Here is a 27,315-nt window from a genome sequence, read left to right on the forward strand (position 1 = left end):
TTCCTATGAAGGGCTACATTAAAACAAGTATATACGCCTGTAAGTTCGGTCAGGCCGAATCTTATGTACCCTCCACCGTGGACTGCGTAGAAACTTCTATAGAAGGGAAACTTCGATAGAAGGGATGCCAAAAATATGCTGTTATTTTGTATTTATTGAAAACTCAACTAGTTTTACATCTATCATACCCAACTTCACACTATTCTGGGTATGAGTGGTCCATTATGTTCACTCAAGCTTATGTTGCAACAACGAATGGCTAGCTAGAGTTTTGAAAATTTTTAATTAGCATAGAAATTCACTCTAATAAGCCAAAAAGTGATTTTATAAAATACTCTCTAAACAACAGTTCACTTATGCAAGACTTAAGTAATGGTCTTTCTTCGCTGCCAGTTTCTGCAGAAATTTGCGCACCATCGAGTAGGACATGGTAATTTTGACTTGAAATATGTATATTCTTTAGTCTACTTTTTTCATATGGAACTTATGTGTACGGTCATTGTGGTTCATAAAATATTGAGACATGCTTAAAAGAACGTAAGATTTCATTACGATGTGCAAAATTTCGCAAATAATAATAAAATCTAACTACAAACAAATATTTTTTTGCAATAAAAATAAGTTAAAATTAGCGTTAGTTTAACTACGGAATTTTTTTGTGTATGTTAATTTTGTTCAATAGTTCCCATTTTGTCATTAACAAAAAAAAAAAATCAAGAAAATCATAAAACAAACAGGACCTAGTGAACCCACCGGGAAGGAATATTTTTCGACAAATTCAAAAAATGTTTATTAGATAACATACTTAATTTTTTACTTCGGTGTGTTTCCATTCTATGGAAGAGGATAAACAATTTTTTTTTAATTAAAAATATTCCTTAATAAAAAATTAAAAAAAAAAAACAAGAACGAACATTTTTATTCTTTATGTGTCCATACTTGGTCGTTTTTATTTATTTATTTACACAATACATTAAATATATACAAAAAAATAAAAAGAAATAAATCAAATTATAAAAATAAACAATTTCATTTCGTTCATATGTAGTAAAAATTTTTTATCTCAATCTACAGAAAATATTGAAAGGAGCAATTGAACAAATGTTGTGATACACTTCGAAAAAATATGGAAAGAAGGCAAGTTTGACTGTGAATATCAATATTCAAGAGTATTGAGTTGGCAGTGTTTTTAAATTGGAACACAAAAAAGTCTCTTGGGGTCAGTCGTAAATGTAAAAGAATTTTTTCCTCCATATTTTCACAACAGATTTCTTTCTAAAATTGCCCCTTTCACTACTCGTTTTGACTTTTCGCAAAAAAATATTTTTTTTTTCGATTTTTCTCACTAAATTTGTATCGTTATCACACTCTAAAACTAAACAAAAAAAAATATACAAAAAATTAGATTTACAATTAAAAACGAAACATAAAAATACATTTTTTTTATATAATAAACGAAATCAAGTCATTTTAGATTCTAAAAAAACCAGACCAGTGATTTGCGTTTATAAGAAATCTTTGTTATTTGTTGTGAGTTGTAGGCCTCAAGTGAATTTGTCTATTTTTTATGGTAGTGACCGCCATGACCACTATGGCCGAAACCATGACCGTATCCTCCACCGTATCCTCCACCGTATCCTCCACCATATCCTCCACCATATCCTCCGTAAGCAATGCCACCACCACCAACATGACTCTCTACATGGACGGGTACGGCAACTGGAACTTTGTAGGGTACTTGTCTTTCAACAGTAACTGGCACATGTTGTTCAACTGGCACGGGAACTGGACGCTCAACGGCTACCTTGACGGGGTAGGGTACTTGACGTTCAACTGGGTATGGGACCTCCTTGATAACTGGATAAGGTTGAGGTACTCCCACCTTAACTGGATAAGCTACGGGGCGGTCAACTGGCACTGGTACTGGATGATCGACTGGCACGGGAACATTTATGTTCACTCTCTTCTCGACTGGGTATGGTACTGGTTTTTCTACTGGTACTGGATATGGTTTTTCAACATGGACTGGGTAGGGACGATCTACAGCCACCTTATAGGGAACTTGAACAATCTTTTCTACGGGGTAGGGTTGGGGAACATGAACGGGCACCTTAACAGGAACTTGAACCACCTTTTCTACGGGGTAGGGTTGTGGTACTGGTACCTTAACTGGTACCTGAACAATTTTCTCTACTGGATAGGGAGCTGGGACGGGAACCTTAACGGGTACTGGACGATCAACATGTACTGGGACTTGGACATGAACAGTCTTTTCTACAGGGTAGGGTTGAGGAATATGTACAGGTACTTTAACGATTTCCTTGACAGGGTATGTAACTGTTTTCTCAACAGGATAGGGGGCGGGTACTGGAACCTGAACGGGATAGGTCACCGTTCGCTCAACTGGATAGGGAATGCGACGCTCAACCTGATAAGGTACAGGTACATTACGTACAACTGTGTTGACTTGGACATTGGTGGGGATAGCACCACCAGCACCACCTGCAGCAGCAGCCGCAGCAGCAGCACCAGCAGTAGCGCCAAAACCACCACCATAGGCAATACCACCGCCATAAAGGCCACCACCTCCATGACCCAGAACAATACCACCACCATGACCACCATAGAGGGCGGCACCACCAGAATGACCATAACTGATTGGAGCATAACCATGTCCAACACCATGAAGAATACCACGTTTTTCTTGTTTCTTTTCAGTAGTGCTTACAGACGCTTTAGCCTCTGTTGCGGCGGGTTTTGGTTCAATGGCTTTTGTTTCGTCAGCCTTCTTGGCATCCTCGGCATGTGCGAAGACACAAAGGGCTAAGAGCCCAAAAATTAGCTGAAATGATAGAAAGAGAGTAGATATTGTAATAATATTGATAAGAAATTGGAATGATGGAATTAGGTTACAACATTTTAAAGAATTTTTGCTTGGAGAAGAAATGTCCGAAAATATCTGATATATTTCTGATGAAAAAATCTTTTTTTTTCTTTTACAAAAGGTCCTGATTTAGATTTAGAAATTTGGAATTTGAAATATTTTTCATACCCTTTAAGGAATAAGGAAGATACGATTATATAGAAAATATTGTCAAAGTTTTATTTTTATAAAAAAATTCCAAAATGTTATTTTTATAAAAAAATTTTCCAAGATTTTATTTCTATAGACAATTTTATCAAAATTTTATTTCTATAGAAAATTTTATAAAACTTTTATTTCTATAGACAATTTTGTCAAAATTGTATTTCTATAGAAATTTCTGCCAAAATTTTATTTCTATAGAAAATTTTGTAAAAAATTTATTTCTATAGAAAATTTTGTTAAATTTTTATTTCTATAGAAAATTTTGTAAAATTTTTATTTCTACAGAAAATTTTGTCAAAATTTTATTCCTATAAATATTTTGTCACCGCTGTGATATCACTATGGATTGAATAGTTTACGTGAACCTGAAATATCGGGCTGCCACTAACCTATTTCTTTAGAAAATTTTACCAAAATTTTATTTCTATAGAAAATTTTGTAAAATTTTAATTTCTATAGAAAATTTTGCAAAAATTTTATTCCTATAGAAAATTTTGTCAAAACAGAAAATTTTGTCAAAAATTTTTTTTTCTATAGAAAATTTTATTCTATATAAAATTTTTGTTAAAATGTTATTTCTAAAGAAAATTTTGTCAAAATTTTATTCCTACAGAAAATTTTGTCAAATTTTTTATTATAGATTTTTTTTGTATTTTTATTCATAGAGAAAATTTTGTCAATATTTTATTCCTATAGAAAATTTTGTCAAAATTTTATTCCTATATAACAATTTGTAAATATTTTATTTCGATCGAAAATTTTGTCAAAATTTTATTTCTGTAGAAAATTGTATTTCTATATAAAAATTTTGTTTATTCCTATAAAAATTTAGTAAAAATTTTATTTCTATAGAAAATTTTGTCAAAATTTTATTTCTATATAAAAATTTTTGTTAAAATGTTAATTCTAAGAAAATTTTATCAAAATTTAATTTCTATAGAAAATTTTGTAAAATTTTTATTATATATTTGTTTTTATTTGTATTCATAGAGAAAATTTTGTCAATATTTTATTCCTTTAGAAATTTTGTAAAAATTTTATTTCTATAGAATATATTGTAAAAAATTTATTTCTATAGAAAATTGTATTTCTATATAAAAATTTTGTTAAAATGTTATTTCTAAATTTGTCATAATATTATTCTTATATAAAATTTTGTAAAAATTTTATTTCTATAGAAAATTCTGTCAAAATTTTATTTCTATATAAAATTTTTTGTTAAAATGTTAATTCTAAAGAAAATTTTGTCAAAATTTTATTCCTATAGAAAATTATAAAATTTTTATTCCTATAGAAAATTATAAAATTTTTATTATATCCTCCATCATAGGATGGGGGTATATTAACTTTGTCATTCCGTTTGTAACACATCGAAATATTGCTCTAAGACCCCATAAAGTATATATATATTCTGGGTCGTGGTGAAATTCTGAGTTGATCTAAGCATGTCCGTCCGTCCGTCCGTCCGTCTGTTGAAATCACGCTAACTTCCGAACGAAACAAGCTATCGACTTGAAACTTGGCACAAGTAGTTGTTATCGATGTAGGTCGGATGGTATTGAAAATGGGCCATATCGGTTCACGTTTACGTATAGCCCCCATATAAAGGGACCCTCAGATTTGGCTTGTGTAGCCTCTAACAGAAGCATATTTCATCCGATCCGGCTGAAATTTGGTACGTGGTGTTGGTACATGGTCTTTAACAACCATGTAAAAATTGGTCCACATCGGTCCATAATTATATATAGCCCCCATATAAACCGATCCCCAGATTTGGCTTGCGGAGCCTCAAAGAGAAGCAAATTTCATCCGATCCTGCTGAAATTTGGTACATGGTGTTGGTATATGGCCTCTAACAACCATGCAAAAATTGGTCCACATCGGTCCATAATTATATATAGCCCCCATATAAACCGATCCCCAGATTTGGCTTGCGGAGCCTCAAAGAGAAGCAAATTTCATCCGATCCAGCTGAAATTTGGTCCATGGTGTTGGTATATGGTCTCTAACAACCATGCAAAAATTGGTCCACATCGGTCCATAATTATATATAACCCCCATATAAACCGATCCCCAGATTTGGCTTGCGGAGCCTCAAAGAGAAGCAAATTTCATCCGATCCGGCTGAAATTTGGTACATGATGTTGGTATATGGTCTCTAACAACCATGCAAAAATTGGTCCACGTCGGTTCATAATTATATATAGCCCCCATATAAACCGATCCCCAGATTTGGCTTGAGAAGTCTCCAAGAGAAGCAAATTTCATCCAAGCCGGTTGTAATTTGGAACATGGTGTTAGTATATGATCTTTAACAACCGTGCCCGAATTGGTCCATATCGGTCCATAATTATATATAGCCCCCATATAAAACGTTCTCCAGATTTGACCTCCGGAGCCTCTTGGAGGAGCAAAATTCATCCAATCCGGTTCAAATTAGGAACGTGGTGTTAGTATATGGTCGCTAACAACCATACCAAAATTGGTCCAATCACACAAAAGTTGGTCCATATCGGTTCATAATCATGGTTGCCACTAGAGCCAAAAATAATCTACCAAAATTTTATTTCTATAGAAAATTTTGTCAAAATTTTATTTCTATAGAAAATTTTGTCAAAATTTTATTTCTAGAGAAAATTTTGTTAAAATTTTATTCGGTTCATAATAAAATTTTCATCATTTTCAAAGTTTTCTTTCTATAGAAAATTTTGTCAAAATTTTATTTCTATAGAAAATTTTGTTCAAATTTTATTCGGTTCATAATCATGGTTGCCACTCGAGCCAAAAATAATCTACCAAAATTTTATTTCTATAGAAAATTTTGTCAAAATTTTATTTCTATAGAAAATTTTGTTCAAATTTTATTCGGTTCATAATCATGGTTGCCACTCGAGCCACAAATAATCTACCAAGAGTTTATTTCTATAGAAAATTTTGTGAAAATTTTATTTCTATAGAAAATTTTGTTAAAATTTTATTTCTGTAGAAAATTTTGTCAAAATTTTATGTCCACTTTGCCAAACTGAATTATATACGTATTGGATCGATCTTTTTTGACTTAATATATACCACGTATGGACTTACATACAATTTAGAAGATGGTGTTAGGAGGTTTTAAGATACCTTGCCATCGGCAAGCGTTACCGCAACTTAAGTAATTCGATTGTGGATGGCAGTGTTTAGAAGAAGTTTCTACGCAATCCATGATGGAGGGTACATAAGCTTCGGCCTGGCCGAACTTACGGCCGTATATACTTGTTATAGATTTTTTTTGTATTTGTATTCATAGAGAAAATTTTGTCAATATTTTATTCCTATAGAAAGTTTTGTCAAAAATTTTGCGAACATTTTATTTGTATAGAATATTTTGTCAAAAATTTATTTCTATAGAAAATTGTATTTCTATATAAAATGTTGTTAAAATGTTATTTCTAAAGAAAATTTTGTAAAAATTTTATTCCTATATAAAATTTTGTACAAATTTTATTTCTATAGAATATTTTGTCAAAATTTTATTTCTATAGAAAATTGTATTTCTATATAAAAATTTTGTTTGTCAAATTTTTATTTATATTTATTTGTATTTTATATTTATTCATTGAGAAAATTTTGTCATTATTTTCTCTAGTATTTTATTCCTAGAGAAAATTTTGTCAAAATTTAAGTCCTAGAGGAAATTTTGTCAACATTTTACTCTTGGAGAAAATTTTGTCAACATTTTATTCCTATTTTGTCAAAATTTTAGTCCCAGAGAAAATTTTGTCAACATTTTACTCTTAGAGAAAATTTTGTCAACATTTTATTCCTAAACAAAATTTTGTCAACATTTTATTCCAAGACAAAATTTTGTCAAAATTTTATTCTTAGACATGCTTCTGTAGACATTTGATACATAGACAACATTTTATCTTTATCGAAAATTTGAGAAGTAACTGTTAGGTGGTGAGGAATATTTTGCAAAATCTACAAAAACATCAACAATTCTACGAATCTAGCAAACAGTAAAAAAATATTCCATTTTTGGTAGAATTCTACCAACTGTGGCAACCGTAATGTAGTGGTATATGAGGAAGAATTCTGGCATCAATGTTGCTAGTATTTTACTGGTTCTTGCCCCAAAAACTCATATACACTCGATTTTGGATTTTAAGAATAAATTGTTCTTTTATTTATTTTTAACATGAACCAAAAGATTTTAGTCTTTATCATGCCTGTTTTCGTAAGAAATGATTTCACAATATATAGTGGGAAAAATTTCATGGCCAATCATATTTAGCAATAAGTTTTGGGAATTTAGAAAAAAGTACTTTATTTTTGCATTATATTATGTAAATCATATTATTATTTATTATTGTTCTGAACAGATCTCGAAAAAAACTCACAAATGTGTGAAAATTTTCAAATTCCCAAGTGCCTGAACTAAAAATTTCAACCCCATTCTTAGAGAAAAATGTTAAATTTTTGGGAAAATCACCAGTACTGGAAACGCTGACTGGCATGTCAATATTTTACGTTGTTTGTCCATTCTTGAAGATATTGAAATTTTTCTACAATATTCAAACATTATCTTTATTTCCTAGTCTATAAAATCTAGTATGTTTAATATGACAACAATGACAAAAATATTATCAATACGGTCATTGACATACATTACCCAAAAAGTTTTATAATATTACCGCACAATGTTTGTGACGTTATTATATAATACGAGGCCATATATACGAATAAATAGACCAATTTTCTTAAAAAGGAACTCGAAACGACCTTAACCAGAAACGTGCAGTAACCATACCCATCCGCCATACTTATCGAACAACAAACTTCCGTTGTCTACAAAATCTACTAGGAAAAAAATACATAAGATTCTAAAAAAGGAAAAGTAGCTATAATTTATAGCAAAAATGGGCCGTGGTATTACAATTGCTTGACACAATAAAAGTGTATCCATTGGGGTCTGGACTACGGATACGTGTCATAATCGACAACAACAAAATATTACACATTAATTGATTTTGTTTACATTGTGTTGTTATGTCTATGTTTTTGTGAAACCTATACTATATAATATATAATATATTTTTTTTTAAATGTTATTTTATTTTTTTACTATTGTGGCAAATTTTATGCCGGCTTTTTTTGTGCCATCATGCATTTGTGGCTTTGATTCCGTAGCTTTATTTCAGTGCATTTGTAATGGCTTTAAGCCAAGTTCATTGCAGTCTCTAGCTGTGAATGCCTACTCAATTCTTCACTTGTCTTGATTTTGGCTTGTGCCTTCCTCTCACATATCTATCATCGCTGTATTAGAGTCCTCCTCATCATCATCATTATCATGATCAACGGCGGAATTCATTTGAGCTGAACATTGTTTGCCATGGTTTTCTTGCTTCAGTTTTGGCTTATCTTCACCTTGACTAAACTTGGCAGTGATAGAGCTGTGCAAGCATGCCATTGCTTGTGACGTTAAATGAAGTGTTAAGTAATAAATAATAGCTGTGTGAAGGAAAAACCTTGAGTAGATGACAAAGAATTTGAAAAGCCACATGTTCCACCCTTTTCTACGTTAATTTAATGACGGGAGGGAGAAATTAATTTGGCTTTTGTCGGAAAAATTTTATAATGTTTTTGTTTCTAATTTGGCTAATATAGTGGATTTTTTGTTTTTAATTATTGGCAAAAGTACGAGACATTTAGGAACTTATTAACGGAAACTGATTTTTAAAATGCCATTTCATTATTACATCCTCCACCATAGAATGGAATAATACAAACTTTGTTGTGGCCTTTGTAAAGTATTGCCATATTGGTCTGGGACCTCATAAAGTGTACACTCAAAAAAAAGTGAACTCTCTATTTCAATAAAGTCAATTTAACTTTCGTTTAGTTCATGGAATTATTATGTTTGGAGAAAGTTTCCTCTACTCTAATAATTTTTTGTGTACGTTAGTTAAATTAACTAAAACCGAAGAAAAAAATATACACAAATGAAGGATAAAGATTAACTAAATTCGTGTCTTCCACAAAATAGTTCAATATTTCTTTAAATTTGTAAATTTTACTACAAATGCGTTCATCATGAACTTCGTATGTCACTAAAGACATTCTTGCAATTTTGAACTCCAATTTTTTCCTTCAAACTACAAAATTTTCTTTAACAAGTGCAAAAATTTAATTATGTCTAATAAATTTTCTAGAATTTATCGAAAAATATTTACTTATTTTTATGACATCGGCGTGATGCCAGCGTTTGTTATACTGTTTAGTTAAAATTTTCCAAAAATATTCAAAATTTTCTAAAATTAACCGAAATTTTTCTTCCTGGTGGGTTCACTGTTTTTTCAGTGTATATATTCAGATTTGTCAGAAAATTCTAAGTCTATCTAAAGATTTTCCAAACTAAAAATATCCAGCAAAACAAAAAAAAAAACCTTCGGCAAAAAAGTAGTGAAAATATTCTTTTTGGTGCAAAATTGGCGCAGAAACGATGAATTTAACATGGGCTTGTCATAGGAAATATGTCCACCATTTCAACAGCCGTTGCACTAAATTGATACCACTTGTTAAGGTGCGATCCGAATTCAGTGTTTTGGATGTAAATAAAAAAAATTTGTGATATTTTGCTAAATAAATAATTTAAAAAATGTTTATGATTTGTAATGCATCTGAATCGTTTAAACTGAAATATTTTTCAAAATTCGCAATATTTCCATTAGATTTTTTCGACAAAATTTTTTTTACTCTGTTTTTATGCAATTTGAAACAAAAGAAGTAAAAATTACTTATTAAAATACTGAAAAAGGCGATTTAAAAAAATTGAATTAAAAGAACTTCCTGCACCGAAAAAAGTGAACTGCTTTATAGGAAGTATGAACTACCTCGCACGAAAATTGAACTAAATTTTACTCCACATTTTGAGATTTCCACAAAGCGTTGCTAAAACCAGGAAATTTTAATGCCCTGTTGTACTTTTTAACTGCAATTCACGAAATTACATCATCTCATAGAAAAAAAATGAACTAAAAGTAAAGAAGAAAATCATTGGCGCCAAATCATGACCATTTTAACCATACAGTAGTTCATTCTTACTATTTTTGGGAATCAAACGAAAATCTTCTTTTGCTTTCATTGAACTTTATACTATCGTTTAGTTCATAGAATTTTTAAGACATACTTAAAAAAAGTAAGATTTCATTAAGCTGTGGAAAATTTCGATAAAAATAATAAAATTCAACTATAAGCAAATACATTTTTTTTCAATAAAAATAAGTTAAATTTAGCGTTAGTTTAACTACAGAATTTTTTTCTGTGTGTATAGTAAAAATAAAAAAAAAACATTTTTGGAAGTTATTTTAAAGTCGTGCCTTTAGAAGCACTTCCATTTTTGTTTGCTGGGTATATAAGGTTGAATACCTTCCAAATTTGGCTTGTTGAGTGTCCTGTAGGGTTTTCTTTTAATCAAATTCATTTAAAATTTACGTTCATAAAAACCCACATACAGTTCACAAGTCAACTTTTTTTATTTGTATGCCGAATCAAATTAATTAGCCAATATTGACAATTATAAAAAGACAATTGGTCCAAATCAAACAATACATTTAAAAAACAGTGAAGAAAAATTTTGGTTATTTTTAGAAAATTTGAACTAAACAGTATTACAAACGCTGACATCACGGCGATATCACAAAAATAAGTAATTATTTCAAGAAAATTTATTAGACATAATTAATTTTTTCCAATTGTTAAAGAAAATGTTATAGTTTGAAAGTAGGAGTTCAAAATTGCAAGAATGTCTTTAGTGCCATACGAAGTTCAAGATGGGCGCATTTTTAGTTAAATTTAACAAATTTTAAGAAATAATGAACTATTTTGTGAGAAGTACGAATTTAGAATTTAAATGCTTTGTGTATAATTTTCTTCTATGTTTTAGTTAATTTAACTAACATACGCAAAATATTATTAAATTCATGGAAACGTTCTTAAAACGTAATAACTCCATAAACTAATATGGAATTAAATCAGCTTTAAAACAATTTCACTTTTAGATTTCCCAAAAATTCGCCCATATCGTTCCATAATTAGATGTAAACCTAATAAAAACCCCTCTCGAAATTTGACTTCTTTCGACTTATAATTCAAAGTTGTGATAACAAAAATCGAATTTTCAATAATCTCAGAAGTCGAGTCTTTTAAAATGTTAAACAGTCGAAAATTATGTTTTCCAAATTTTCCTTTTACAAAATTAAAATTTATAAAAGGGATCACTATTTGATTCCAAAGAAAATTGGCCTATATTGATCCACAATTAAATATAGACCTACTACAGACCCATCTCGAAATTTCACTTCTTTGGGTCCATAATATTAAAATTGGACAGTTAGTATCGACTGTTTAACAACCAAAAAACAAAAGACCATACCGATGCATAAATTTAATTGCCCATTAAATAAATTGCCAATATGTACCGGTTTCAACATTTGCTGGTTTACCACTTGAAATTTGATTTGTGATTAAAGTTTTAATTAGTTTTTTAATCACAACAAAATTCAAATTTTTATTGCATAAATAGTTTTTTAATTAGTGTCGGTGATTGATATTATCAACTAAAACGATTTTAATAATTGGATCAATTAATTTCGTGATTGAGACCAAGAAAGAAAGTATTGTGTCTATCAATTATTGTGGGCACACTTAGATTAGCATAACTAAACTCTCTTATCAGTATGTGGCCCTTACACCTAGAGAAAAAGGTTAGGTTAGGTTAAAGTGGCAGCCCGATTAAGATTCAGGCTCACTTAGACTATTCAGTCCATTGTGAGAAGGAATATGATCACTCCAAACATGTTTCAAGTGCAAAATTTTATTTTTGGACGGTGAGAATGGAACATGTTTTTCGCAACCATGTTATTTTTTCGAAAATTATGTAGCTGATTTCGGCAACCCTGTATATATTTGCCGAGAAAACAATATTGTCGTGATAAAAATGTTCCATGTTCACCGTTCAAAAATAACATTATGCTCTTGCTACACGTTTGGCGTGATCATATTCCTTCTCTGCGTGCAGCATTATTGAGCTAAAAACTAAAAATGTTTAATTTTCGATTGACCCTTTCTATCAAGGGCGGACATGGTAACAAATACATCACTCTGGCCCTTAATATGTGCGGTCTTGTATTCCATAGTTCCATAGTTCTCCTAGCCAATCAGATATCCATGACAATATTTAACCTTAGGCTGAAACGTTCGACACAGTTCGTTATCACTTTGATTTCCTTCTGCATATCTATACTATGATCCGTCAGATATAACAAAATCTTCCGTAGAGTTCTGAGATAAGATAAACTACGTGTGAAACACTTTTTGATGTTCGGCAGAAACTGGAACCCATGATAATTTCTATGCAGGGAGGACATGCTAACTTCAAAACTAAAAAAAATCCGTAGTTAAACTAAAGCTAAATTTAACTTATTTTTATTGCAAACAAAAATATATTTTTTATCATTTTTGTCGAAATTTTTCATAGCTAAATGAAATCTTACTTTTTTTACGTATGTTTTATGAACTAACCGTGGGTATAAAGTTCAATGACCATACACATAAGTTCAATATGAACTAATGCAAAAGGAAATTTTCGTACGATTTCCAAAAATAATAAGAATGAACTACTGTACGGTTGTTAGGTGGCAGCACGATCACTTGGACTATTCAGTCCATTGTGATATACTGTATGGTTAAAATGGTCATGATTTGGCGCCAATGATTTTCTTCATTATTTTCTTCATTATCATTACTTCTAGTTAAATTTTCTTCTATGAGAGGGTGTAATTTCATGAACTCCTGCTAGAAAGTGCAACATGGCATTAAATTTTCCTGGTTATAACAACGCATTGTGGAAATCTTAAAATGTGGAGTACAATTTAGTTCATTTTTCGCACGAGATAGCTTATTTTTCCTATCAAACAGTTTACTTTTTTCGGTGAAGGCTCTCTTTTTTCTAAGGATTGCAATGAGAATCAAAAATTCGTCTTATTTTACTTATTGGAATTTGGAAAAGTCGACATTCCGATTTTGTAAAATTATGGAAAAATTTAATCGAATTGTCAAAGCTTGGAAAAGTCTACATCTCCACTTTTTATATAATTCGGAAAATAGTTTTAAATAAAAATTTCGTCTAACCATACACACAAAATAATATTATAATTTTTGAGCTAACAATAAATTGTTGTTACAGAAAATTTTTAAGTTCAACTAAATTTTTGTTGATAAAACAAAATGTTTGTTGATATAACAAACTTAGTTGCTAAAGTGACTAAAATCGTAATTGTATTTACAAAACACGTTGTTAGCTCAAATTTAAACATAATTTTAATTGTATTGACAATCAAATTAATTGATATTTTTTTGTGTGTAACGGCTTTAATTATCCACAATGAATTTTTCCCTTCTAAAGTTTGATAGATAAAATATAGTTTTACGATTTTTATTATTATTTTACGATTTTTATATTAAACGTCGATTATTTAGTTTTGGTAACCATCAAAAGAAAATATGTTAAATATCAAAAACCAATTTGTCGAATAAGAATTTAACAAAAAGTCGACTCCCATTTTCGTCCTGTTTTTATGGAATCTTGATTAGTTGATTTGTGACTTTTATATATCAACTTTATTTCAGAAGGTTGAAAAACGAATAGGGGTTTCAAACAAAGTTTAGAACAGGCTCATTTAGACTATTCAGTCCATTGTAAAAATAGGTTCGTAAAAGTTGACGCAATATTGTTCATTTCAATATATGTTGGATAGATAGCCAATGTAATATAGACCCGCAAATAATTCGGAATTGTTACCCATATGGAATTTGTTACAAATATTTCTGAGAGGTAAGTTGTAATACAAAGTAATGCTATAGTGATCACATAATTTATTGCTTTATAATATTTGTGGAATTATGGATTGTATTATAAAAAAAATTATAATGAAAAAAATAATTCTAAAATATTTCAGTCTATTAGAATGATAGCATCAGTGATGTTATCAATTTGAAAATTAACCATTGCATTGCCAAAATCTTAACTGATTCAATATTTCAAAAATATTAATGATCCATTGATTGTAGGCCAAAAATCCATTTCGAAATTTTTAAATACGTATAATTGTTGTGTTTTACAATAAAATTTATCCATTTTGTCCCATATTTATAATAGAAAATATTGCAAATATTGCATCCACCACTCATTAATAGTTTCCTGGTATATATTTTAGACAGCCATCATTTTCAGTTGTATATGTTATAATAAACAATAATTATAATCTATTATCAATAATTGGTTCAATTATAAGCAAATTGATTGTCTTGAGTTTCCACAAATCACGTTTGTTGCTTAAATCTTTCGTTTCACTTCTTTGCTCTAATTACCAAATGTTCATAGTTCTAGTTATATTTAATTCACAAAGACCACATTAGTTTTAGATTTTACACTTAGAACTTTGATCTCTTTTTCAATTTGTTAAATATGTGTTTTTTTAAATATTTTTTTAATATTTATTCTATTGATTCTTAATTATATATCTGTCTTTTATAAATGCAGTTTGTTTTTTTCTCCATTAAACATACCATAGATTTCATTTTGGTTCTAATTTGGAATGAAACAATAAATTAACACCGCACACACACTCTCACTCAGAAGGATTATTGAGACGTTTTGTTGATGGCTTTTCGTTAAGGGTTACTATTGGATGAACCCACAACAGTAAACTGAATAATTTCATGCAGTGTGCTGGAGCTTTATATACCACTGCTCAAATTCGGTTGACAGAAAATCTCAGGCATCTCAATGCTTACAATTTGCCATCGTTGAAGTAGATGAAGGGGGTAGTAGAGAAATAAAAACCATACAAATTAAACCCTCTATCTATATTTCTTTGTAGAAAAATTGTTGGCCATAGGCTATTGAATGAATTAATGTAAATTGTGATTGTATATGAATTCATAAAAATCCAATCTTTTTTGAGAGTATTTCATGCCACTGCTTCTGCTGCTACTGCAATAGCCTTAAAAGAGCGTTTTAGCCTAAAACATGTTTTAATTGAACTTTAAATAAAAGCTTTTTTTTTGCCCTGACTTAAGAAAATTTCGCATATATTCTGCCAAGCGTTAAGAGTGCGCCTTGTCTTATTTTGCAAAGAGTAAGAGATAACGATGCGAATTTTCATAATGAAAACGAGAGTCTGTATTTCAATAGAGGCCGCTAACAAAAAGCTTTTCGTATATGTATACAAGAGAGTTGTTCATGTACAGTATCTGTGTATACATGTGATTTCACCGATATGTTTATTTGTTATGGACGAATGTGTTGATGGTGTCTTGTCTTGGCCCATAAACGTATGCTCAATATATTTGTAAGGAATTGTGGTGGCTATGAGTTGTGAATCTGAATTGATAAAATTTTTAAATAGTTTGTTAACAGTTGTTAACAGTAAAGCATAAAAACGTATAAATAAATTATTTTAATTATAAAAATAAAATTATGAAATATAAAGTTATTAATATTTTGAAATAGAAATTTTGAATACTTTTAAGTTTTATTAACACATATATGCAAGATGAATTATAATTTTTGAATAAAAAAATCGAATGTTATACTGAAAAAACAGTGAACCCACCAGGAAAGATTTTTTTTTTTTAGAAAAATTCGATTAATTTGAGAAAATTTGAACTAAACTGCATTAGAAACGTAGATGTCACGCCGATTTCACAAAAAATAAGAAAATAATTTTTCGACAAATTCAGGAAAAATTATTAGACAGGAAAAATTATTATTAAAAAAAATTCTTAGTTTGACGGAAAAAATGGAGTTAACAATTCCAAAATTGTCTTTAGTGCCATACGAAGTTCAAAACAGGCGGATTATTTCTTAAAATTTACTAATTTTAAGAAATTCCAAACTATTTCGTGGGAAACACGAATTTAGTTAATCTTCATTTTTCCTCTGTTTTAGTTAATTAAACGTCCCAGCAAAAAAAGCGTCGCCAAAAAAGTAATGAAAATGTTCATTTTGGATCTGGAAGTGGTGCAAAATTGACGCAGAAGCGATGAATTTAACTTGGGCTTGTCATAGGACGGAAGTCCTCCCTTTCAACAGCCGTTGCACTGAATTTGCATCACTTCTTTAGGTGTGATCCGAATTCAATGTTTTGGATGTAAATTAACAAATTCTGTGATTTTTTGTCAAATAAATAATTTTTATAATTTTTTATAAATTTTAATGGATTCTAACGCTTGTCGGAAAAATATTTTCAAAAATTCGCAATTTTTTCAGATTGGATTTAGAATATTTCTCGACAAAATTTAAATGATTTGTACGATTTTATGAATTCTTACTCCGTTTTCAACCTATTTGAAACAAAAAAAAATTAAAATTACCCATTAAAAGTATGAAAAAAACGATGTTATAAAAATTTGAATTAAAAGAACTTCCTGAGTAGTTAAAATAAAGAACATCATTGGGAGTGCATCTTCTGGAAGTGCTTTTAAAGTTGTGCCTTTGGAAGAACTTCAAAATTTTTTTGCTGGGGTACGCAAAAAATTATTGAAGTCCTGGAAACTTTCTTAACCCTCTAATGCCCAATCCCGCCTTTAGGCGGGCTTCGTAAAATCAGTAAGATTTTAGTAAAACCCACCTTAAGACAACAAAAAATGGGTAAAATAATAAGAAACCTTAGTAAAATCTGTTCAAGAGGCTTTGCAGCATATGCTGAATTTTACCGCATACATTTTTCTTGTTTCGTTTTCTTGCTTTTGTGTCGTTAACATTAAATATTTAATCAGCTGGCAAAAAAATTTGGGCATTAGAGGGTTAGAACGTAATAATTCCATGAACTAAAATAGAATTTATTCAGCTTTAGTGAAATATAGGGTTCATTTTTTTTTTGAGTTTACACTGAAAAAAATATTTCCGTTGTGTAAATGCGAGTTTTGCTTAGCATACAGTTATCTGATGTAAAGTTTTTTTCCTTATCCATAAGTCGATACACAATTGAAATGAATTCATATTATCCTTATAGTTAAGTGACTCGACTTAAGTATTATTGTTTTTATATGAAAGAAAGTCTTGTTAGACTAATGTTAACTTGTGTTTGATTATTCTGAAAAATCTTTAAATTTGTTGACTTCTTGTATTTTGACTACAAAGCTAAAAAGCGTTCAAAATGTGCAAATTGTCTTTCAACACTTTATTTCAAAAACGTTTTTACTTGAAACATAGCAGTTTTATTTGAAATTGAGTCTGAATTTGGAAATTTTAATTATCATTAAACCATCTTTAAAGGGCTGTGGTAGTAAATGACGAAGAAAGCAGAAAAAACGAATAAATTACTCTCAAAAAATATGAACCCTCTATTTCACTAAAGACAATTTAACTTTAATTTAGTTCAAGGAATTATTATTTCTGGACAAAGTTCCGTTTACTCTAATAATTTTTTGCGTACCTTAGTTAAATGAACTAAAAACGGGAAAAATTATACACAAATTAAGCATACAGATTTACTAAATTCGTATTTCTCACAAAATAGTTCATTATTTCTTTAAATTTGTAAATTTTACTATAAATGCGTCCATCATGAACTTCCTATGTCACTAAGAACATTCTTGCGATTTTCAAAATTAGCCAAAAGTTTTTTTTGCTGGTGGGCTCACTGTTTTTTCAGTGTACGAAAGCAAATTTTGTTTAGCATAGAATATGCATTTCTCAGATTTAAAGTTTTTTTCCTTGTCCAAAAGTCGACAAACTGTTCATTGTCAAGTCAGTTTGTCCTTATAATTAGATGATTCGACATAAAAACGGGTATCTTTACACGAAAGAAAAATTTGTTTAACTAAGGACAAAGAAAAGGAACGTCGTTCGGACACGGATATAAAAAGAAGGTCCCTTGTCATTGAGCTTAACATGGAATCGGGCAGCACTCAGAGATAAGAGAGAAGTTCACCAATGTGGTATCACAATGGACTGAATAGTCTAAGTGAGTCTGATACATCGGGCTGCCACCTAACCTAACCTAAAGGACAAAATAGCTTTAATAATTCTCAAAAAGATTTCAAAATTAATAAAACCGTCTTTAAATTTGTTGACTTTTTGTATCTTTACTACAAAGCAAAAAAAGCGTTCAAAAATAGGAGATGTTTTTCAACACTTTAGTTTAAAGACTTTTTACTTGAAAGATATCATAAATACCAGTAGAAGTTGAGTCTGATAGCATATGAATGTTATGTATGTTATGTTAAAGTGGCAGCCCGATTAAGATTCAGGCTCACTTAGACTATTCAGTCCATTGTGATACCACATTAACTAAAAGTACCTATTACATTTGGGCACTTCTAGTTTTAACCGTTGAACCTTCTCGATTATTTTCTTCTGTTGAACCAACCAGATTGTCCCAAAAACATTAGCAGACTGCTTAAGTTAACGTTTTCCAGGTCCGCCAGTAATCTAAAGCTATATGCCCCTAAAATTTGCTTACGCCTTACACAAAATGCAGGACACTCACACAAGAGGTGTTTTATTGATTCCTTTTCCTCCGCATCATGACAGCTCATACAATAGTCATTATACTTCGCACCAATAGTTTTTGCAAAGTCGCCTATCAGGCAGCGACCCGTTATAGCAGATATCAGGAGTGATAACTGGCGTCTCGAGAACACTAGGATATCTAGTGTGCGGTTTAAGTTTAAATGGGGCCATATTTGCTTGGTGTCCTTACAACCCTTACAATTCTCCTATCGAACATTTGCCATCATGACAGCCTTCTCACGCAGTAAGAGCTTGCAGGTAGCCAGAGGCATACCAACAGATTCTAGTTCCTCTGGAATATGTACGGTAGTTCCTAGCCATGCTACTCATCTGCTTTGCAGTTCCCCGGTATGTTCCTATGGCCAGGCACCCATATTAGGTGAATATTGTTCTGCTCAGCCATCTCATTGAGAGATTTGCGGCATTCGATGGCCGTTTTCGAGTTGAGGAACACAGAGTCCAAGGATTTTATTGCAGGTTGACTGTCTGAGTATATATTAATGCCAATATTGCTTGGATCATTACTTCTCAGTCAATTCACCACTTCTCTTATTGCTAATATTTCAGCCTGAAAAAAACTACAGTGATCAGGTAATCTTTTCGCTATTCGAAGTTCCAGATCTTTAGAATATACTCCGAAACCCACTTGGCCATCCAATTTGGAGCCATCACTGTAGAAATCTATATATCTTTTATTCCCCGGGGTCCGTGTACACCACGCCTCACTGTTGGGAATTAGAGTCTCAAACTTTTTGTCGAAAAGTGGACCTGCCAAAGTATAATCCACTACGTTAGGCACATCTGGCATTATTTTGACGACCGAACTGTGACCGTAACTTTTTTCCGACCACAGCGATAGCTCGCGCAACCGCACAGCCGTTGTGGCAGCTGACTGTTTGGCCAAAATGTCTAAAGGCAATAGATGCAGTATGACATTAAGGGAGTTTGTTCCTGTCTTGCTGAATGCAGCTGAGATACACAAGCACGCCATACGCTGAATTTTGTCTAAACTTGTCGGCTGGTGAAGTGCCGACCACCAGACTACAACACCATATAGCATTATAGGTCTAACCACTGCCGTGTATAGCCAATGTACAATTTTTGGTTTTAGTCCCCACTTTTTCCCTATTGCCTTTTTGCACGAGTATAAAGCTACCGTTGCTTTCCTCGCCCTTTCTTCAATATTAATCTTAAAGTTCAGCTTCCTGTCCAAAATAACGCCGAGGTATTTTGCACACTCCCTAAGGGAATTTCAATACCCCCTAAGGAAATGGGTCTTACCGTGGGAGTTTTGCGGGTTTTGCAGTACATGACTAGTTCTGTCTTTGCAGGATTTACCCCAAGACCATTATCTTTCGCCCATTTCTCAGTCATCCGGAGGGCTCTCTGTATAGTATCTCTAACTGTTGATGGGGATTTTCCCCTGACTGCTAGCGCCACATCATCAGCGTATGCCACCACTTGTATCCTTTCTTTTTCTAGGGAAACCAGAAGGTCGTTTATAGTAACATTCCAAAGAAGAGGTGATAGAACTCCTCCTTGAGGAGTGCCTCTGTTCACATACCTTTGTATGTTTGCTTGGCCTAAATGCGTCTCTTCCTTAGAAGTTCGTCTAACAGCCTAAGTATACCTGGATCAACATTCAGAGTTGTCAGTCCATTTAATATCGAGCTCGGATGGACGTTATTGAATGCCCCTTCGATGTCTAGAAATGCCACGATTGTGTATTCTTTGAAAGATAGTGAGCTTTCAATAAAGCTGACTAGTTCATGTAATGCGGTTGATAGCATATAAAGAAAACAGTTGGAAAAAAACGCATAAATTAACGTTTTTTCCTGGAATGAAGTATGTAAAACTAAAAATTGAAACAATTCGTGTCTTAAATGTATCCTTACTTCGATTCTCCGCTTCTTTGGCTCGGAATCAATACCAAAATCATGTATCTACTGAACCTTATGGATAAGCTGACTTAGCCATTTTATGGAGACATAAATTTGTTTTCATTCTCAAAGATGAAAGATCCTCCGACTCGGTTGAAAAAATGTCCTTCCTCTTTTCTTCGTAAGAATTCTTAGAGGATGGAGGCTCTCGAACTTAGAACTGACATTGATTTAAAGTTTCTCCCAAATCAACTGTGCCCTTTCATTATATTGGAAGAGCTCCTTAGAGAAAAACTATCAAAGTGACCACGCTGACGGCGTTGCTCTGGCAGTTGGGGGAAAATTCTGAGACAGCTTTAAATCTCTCAATGAGATGACTGATAATTTCAACCGAATGTCATTCTTTTGGCAACAACTAACTGTATTAATAAGTTTACTATTCTCACCGTAATTTAAGTTTTAAAATATAGGGCTTCACACTACCCATAAATATCGGATACACAGAGGCCAAAACAACTGTGGCTTTTCATTATATTGGAAGAGCATTAATAAAAAGGCATGGTGCTTCTTAGAGAAAAATATATCAAAGTGACCACGCTGATAGCCTTGGTATGGCAGATAGGGGAAAATTCTGCGACAGCTAAAAATCTCTCAATGAGATGACTGAAAATTTCAACCGAATGTCATTCGTTCGGCAACAACTGTAATAAAAAGATTACTACACGCAGAGAAGAAACATGATTGTCACAATCATATTCGAAGAGCAAAATAATATGATAGGAGCTATTTTTGCGGCAACCATGTAACATTTTCACCTGCAACCATGTTGGCTCAGTGAACATGGTTCTAAGAAAAATAAAATTGTCCTCATCTAAAATGTTTTTATATTGATAAAAAAATTTGTTTCCATTAAAAGACAATGGTCAAGATCTAAAATGTTATGGTATTCGCCAAAAATGTTTTTCTTCCAGTTAAAAGAACATGGTCACAACCTAAAATGTTTTGATCTTTATGAAAAAACTTTTTTCGTCGTCGAGAAAAGGACGCCACTTGAGAAAAGAAAACACACAATTAACTTTATTTATTTGTTTTTATTTATTTATAAACTAATTCATTGTTTATTTGTATTTATAATGTCGTGCAAGCAAACATCACATATTTTTAAACACTCTATTTTGGTTCAATTTCAACAATAAGTAATCATTCCATATTTACTTCGTGCCCATCAAATGTACCAACGCAGACATCATGTAACTGCAAATAAAAATAAATTATACCATATATCCAAAAGCAGAACAAAAAAATTTGTGTTCTAAATTTAATGAAAAATATTTTTGAAGCAAAGATTATAGTTAAAAAACAGGTACATTTTTTTCAATTACACTTCCCATTTTTTGTGTTCACATAAAACCACGTGCCACTTATGAATAAATAAATTAACACAAAACACAGTAATTCCGTATTATCCGTCCATTCCAAGAAACAATCAACACACGACTGACGCGCAAAATGAAAATCGTGTGTACCTGCTCAATGCTTTTATAAAATTCTTTTCGCTGCAAAAAAGTTAAAAAAAATAAATGGTCACGAAAAAAATGTACATGGTCTTTATGGCCATGTAATGGTTCTAGACATGTCTATACGTAACCCATAAAAATACTTTTTCCCTGCAAAAAAAGTAAAAAAATTGATGGTCCGGTATATGATTTTCCCGGCCATTTAATGGTCTCAAATTCTATCATTTAAATTATAGAACATGTTTGCGGTATTTGAGAACCATTCAAATGCTTATTGCCACCATACATTTTTCTCCGCTCTAAGACTATTTTTACAAAGACAAAATACATGGTTTTCGAGACAATTACATATTCTAGATAAGCATTAAATGGATGCGGCAACAAAACATGTTTTTTCTGTGCTGAGAATACCTCAGCATAATTCAAATTTAAATTCAAGTTTAGGGCTTCAAACTACCCATAAATATCGAATACCAGAGGTCAACTTTTCATGACTAGTACAATGTCGAGTACTAGCGATGTCCGTCCATCCGTCATTTAAAATTACGGTAACCTATTCAGACCACAATTTTTATCCGATTTTGTTGAAATTCTATATTTAATATCACCAATTGGTCCATATCGGTTCGAACTGAATGAAATCTTATATGTAATGACAGTATATGCATTTTAACAATCATGCGAAAATTGGTATATAGTTATATATTTATAGCACCCATATAAACCGATTCTTCGATTTGTCTTCTTTGCCTTTATGGGCGAGCAAAATTATCAGATCTGCTATGTTTATGTCATCTAACTACTATGCATTTTATCTATATTGGTTAATAATTATTTATAGCCCCAATATTCATATTTAACTTCCTTGGCATCCTGGACGTGACGTTATACTAAAAAAAATATGCACGACAATAAAATACTAAGAAGTCATATATCAATTAATTATAATCCTTTAATCCATTAAATGTATTTAATTTTTTATGCAATTCTATGTCTAACGAAACATTTTGTGTGTGGTCTCCTCAGAATCATTTTAAATTTATTAGCCGATTATTTAGGTAATTATATATTTATCTTCATATTTCTGAATGCTAAACGAATGATAGCGTTTACACACATAAAACTTCTCGTATATCTGCCGTTCAATTAAAATGTCAAAAGTGTTGATTACGTGCTGCTGAAAAATTATGATTACCATCACTCAGATAGGCTTCAATTCGACATCTGTTGGATCATCGAAGCAAGTGGCGCATGCGTGCATGGTGAGCCATCACAAAAAAATGAAACATTATAAATGAAAAAAAAAAAATGCACTAAAACAAATAACTTTAAATTTGTGCATTTCATATGATTTAGATATTTTTAAAAACTATTATTGATTTTGTTTTAATAAAAAAATGTATTTATTTTTAAGAAAATAATGTTAAATTTTGAGCAATAAATAAAGAATTTTCTAAGCAATTGTTATTCAATTAGAAAAAATTCCTTGGGGTTTTACTTGTACTTTAATGTGTCGAAATAAACGCAAAAACTACAAGAAAGATCATAGCGCCGCGGTTAAAATGAAGGTCTGAGGTGCTACTTTCACATTTTTGTCATACTATATTCTTTTGTTGTAGTTTACAGGACTAAATGGTCTAAGTGTTCCTGAAAATAAATCGAGCTGCCACTTTAACCTTAATTGTCTTTGTCTGCTATACACCGAAGACTGAGTCGAAACATTGGATTTCACATATCGAACGTGCACGAAGTTGATGACCAATATTTTTTGCGATTTGCAAGGTACGATCCACATCGAAATCTTGGAGAAGGAGTAAACGAAATTTTTTTTGGGCTGATTTGATCCTGAGCTGGAGGAAACAAATTTGTAGACGAAGTGGGCCGGATTAAAAAAAATCTGTGTGGTAGCCCAGCAAAAAAGTAGTGAAAATGATCTTTTTTAATAAGTAAGTGATACAAAATTGGCACAGAAGTGACGAATGTAAGAAGGGTTTGTAATAGAACAGATGTCCACCATTTTAACCACTTCTTAAATGCTATGTTATCTTGCCAAATAAATAATTTTTGACTTTTTTCTAACGCTTATCTGAAGCGTTATCCTAACGCTTATCTGATACCTACGAACTCAATCATTCATTATACCCTCTACCATAGGATGGGGGTATATTAACACATAAACCGACCTCCAGATTTGGCTTGCGGAGCCTCTTAGAGAAGCAAATTTCATCCCATCCGGTTGAAATTTGGTACGTGGTGTAAGTCTATGGTATTTAACAACCATGCAAAAATTGGTCCATATCGGTAAATAATTATATATAGTCCCCATATAAAGCGATCCTCTGATTTGACCTCCGGAGCCTCTTGGAAGAGCGAAATTCATCCGATCCGGTTAAATTTGGTACGTGGTGTAAGTCTATGGTCTTTAACAACCATACTAAAATTGGTCCATATCGGTCCATAAAGGGTGATATGGTCAAAATTTGGTCAAGGGAAAACGCGTGTAAACCGGTGAAATCGTTTATTTAAAAAATCAAATTAAATTTCTTTTTCAAGTTCAATTAGTATAAAATTCAGGAAAAATATTCAGTTAGGCTTTCGCTTTTCCAAATCCGAATTAACGGGCCTCACGCTTGACACCTGCTATCAGATTTTGTACAGCCACCTTGTCCACCTTCTTCGCCACAGAAAGCCAGTTTGCCTTGAACTGCTGCTCGTCCTTAGCAGTTTTTTTGGTCTTCTTTAGGTTCCGCTTGACAATAGCCCAGTATTTCTCAATTGGGCGGAGCTCTGGCGTGTTGGGAGGGTTTGGCCCGGCCAAAACTGTACGGAACAACCGTGTTTCTTCAAGAAAGGCAGCAGACGTTTATTCAAACACTCTTTCACGTAAATTTCTTGGTTGACAGTCCCGGAAGCTATGAAAATGCTGCTTTTCAAGCCACAGGTACAGATGGCTTGCCAAACTAGATATTTCTTTGCGAACTTTGACAGTTTTATGTGCTTGAAAATATCTGCTACCTTTCCCCTTCCTTTTGCCGTATAAAACTCCTGTCCCGGAAGCTGCTTGTAGTCGGCTATGACGTAGGTTTCGTCGTCCATTACCACGCAGTCAAACTTCGTCAGTATCGTCGTGTACAGCCTCCGGGATCGCGCTTTGGCCGTCGTATTTTGTTTATCATCGCTATTTGGAGTCACTACCTTCTTGTAAGTCGATAGTCCGGCTCGTTTTTTGGCTCGATGCACGGTTGTAGACGATACACCCAGCTTATTTGCGGCATCTCGGAGAGAGAGAGGTTAGGGTTTCGCTTGAAACTACCGGCAACTCTCTTTGTCGACTCAGTGGCTTCCGGTTTTCAATTTCCCCCCGATCCAGACTTCCTGGCTGTCGACAAACGTTCCCCAAAAACTTTAATTACATTTGTAACGGTTGATTTGGCAACTTTTAGCGATTTTTCCTGCTTTGCGTGCGAGTAGCTCGGATTTTCGCGATGCGCGAGCAAAATTTTGATACGCTGCTCTTCTTGCTTGGACGGCATTTTGACAACTGAAGAGTGAATTCCAAAATCAAAATAGGAGCAACATTCTACACACACACCTTCAAAATGAGGGGTGTTCAGGTTTTTAAATGCAAAATTGAAAGAAATACGTCAAGTTTATATTGACCAAATTTTGACCGTATCACCCTTTAATTATATATAGTCCCCATATAAAACGATCCCCTTATTTGAACTCCGGAGCATCTTGGAGGAGCAAATGTCATCCGATCTGGTTGAAATTTGGTACATGGTGATGTATATAGTATCTAATAACCATGCAAAAATTGGTCCATATCGGTCCATAATTATATATAGCCCCCATAAAAACCGATCCCCAGATTCGAACTCCGGAGCCTCTTGGAAGAGCACATTTCATCCGATCCGGTTCAAATGTGTTTGTATATGGTCTCTAACAACCATACAAAAATTGGTCCATATCGGTTCCTTATTATAATTTTATAATTTATAATTTATTTTATTTTCATATGTAACTAAGCCTTACAAAGGCCTTATACTGTTACTTAAATCAACATTTTATATATAATCATCATATAAATCGATCCCTAGATTTGACATCCGGAACCTCTTGGAGGAGCAAAATTCATCCGATTCGGTTGAAATTTGGTACATTGCGCTAGTATATGGCCGCTAACAACCATGCCAAAATTGGTCCATATCGGTCTATAGTGATATTCGGCCGATCCCGAAAATCACACAAAAATTGGTCCATATCGCCGAAAATAATCTACCAAAATTTTTATTTTTATTATTTCTATAGAAAATTTTGTCAAAATTTTATTTCTATAGAAAATTTTGTCAAAATTTTGTTTCTATAGAAAAGTTTGTCAAAATTTAGTTTCTATAGAAAATTTTATCAACATTTTATTTCTATAGAAAATTTTGTGCAAATTTTATTGCTATAGAAAATGTTGTCAAATTTTTATTTCTATTAAAAATTATGTCAAAATTTTATTTCTATAGAAAATTTTTGTCAAAATTTTATTTCTATAGAAAATGTGGTCAAAATTTTATTTCTATAGAAAATTTTGTCAAAATTTTATTTCATTCTTTTTGTTTTGTTATTGTTGGTTTTGTTCTTTAAGCATTGTTGTTGTTTTTTATTGCAGCTTAAAACCATACATTGACTAAACTACAAGTGTAGCTTAACCAACAGAGGAAAAGAATGTTTGTCAAATTTATTTAGGCAAAGCCCTATAGACTGCTAGATGGTTGGATGGACGCACGTTTCGGAATTACCACATTCCTCATCAGCATCCTCTACTTGCAGCAAAACTATCAACCAATTATCAGAATAAATTCAGGCAGTTTATTAAACCCAACTATAAACAACACTTGAACCCTCCGAAAAAAGGTTTTACATTGATAGCCGGCTTATTTCTATAGAAAATTTTGTCAAACTGAATTATATACGTATTAAATCGGCCTTTTTGGTTTAATATATACCCCGTATGGACTAACTTAAGTATCTTAAAGCTTCTTAAGTTTAAGAAGTTTTAAGATACCTTGCCCAAGTAATTCGATTGTGGATGACAATCTTTAGTAGAAGTTACTATGCAATCCATGGTGGAGGATACATAAGATTCGGCCTGACCGAACTTAGCGCAGTATATACTTGTTTTTTATTTACATTAATTTTATTTCATCTATATACATTTTTCGGGACATTATTCTAGATATTACAACAAATGATATCAGTATTTCGTTTTTGTGATGT

General features: G+C 32.0%; 2 protein-coding genes across 2 annotated transcripts in view; one reads left to right on the forward strand and one right to left on the reverse strand.

Moving 5' to 3' along the window:
• The window catches only part of Ance-3 (angiotensin-converting enzyme Ance-3), a 438,035-nt gene that overhangs the window by 216,042 nt on the left and 194,678 nt on the right, over positions 1 to 27,315 (forward strand). The window lies entirely within an intron of this gene.
• LOC142224157 (uncharacterized) lies at positions 916 to 14,852 on the reverse strand. The gene is made up of 2 exons (XM_075293942.1): positions 14,699 to 14,852; positions 916 to 2,842 (listed from the first exon to the last, which is right to left on the reverse strand). The coding sequence occupies exons 1-2, from the start codon at positions 14,708 to 14,710 to the stop codon at positions 1,559 to 1,561; spliced, it is 1,296 nt and encodes a 431-aa protein (XP_075150057.1). The 5' UTR covers positions 14,711 to 14,852; the 3' UTR covers positions 916 to 1,558.

Source organism: Haematobia irritans, chromosome 2, assembly GCF_050003625.1.
Source record: "Haematobia irritans isolate KBUSLIRL chromosome 2, ASM5000362v1, whole genome shotgun sequence".
NCBI lineage: Eukaryota > Metazoa > Arthropoda > Insecta > Diptera > Muscidae > Haematobia > Haematobia irritans.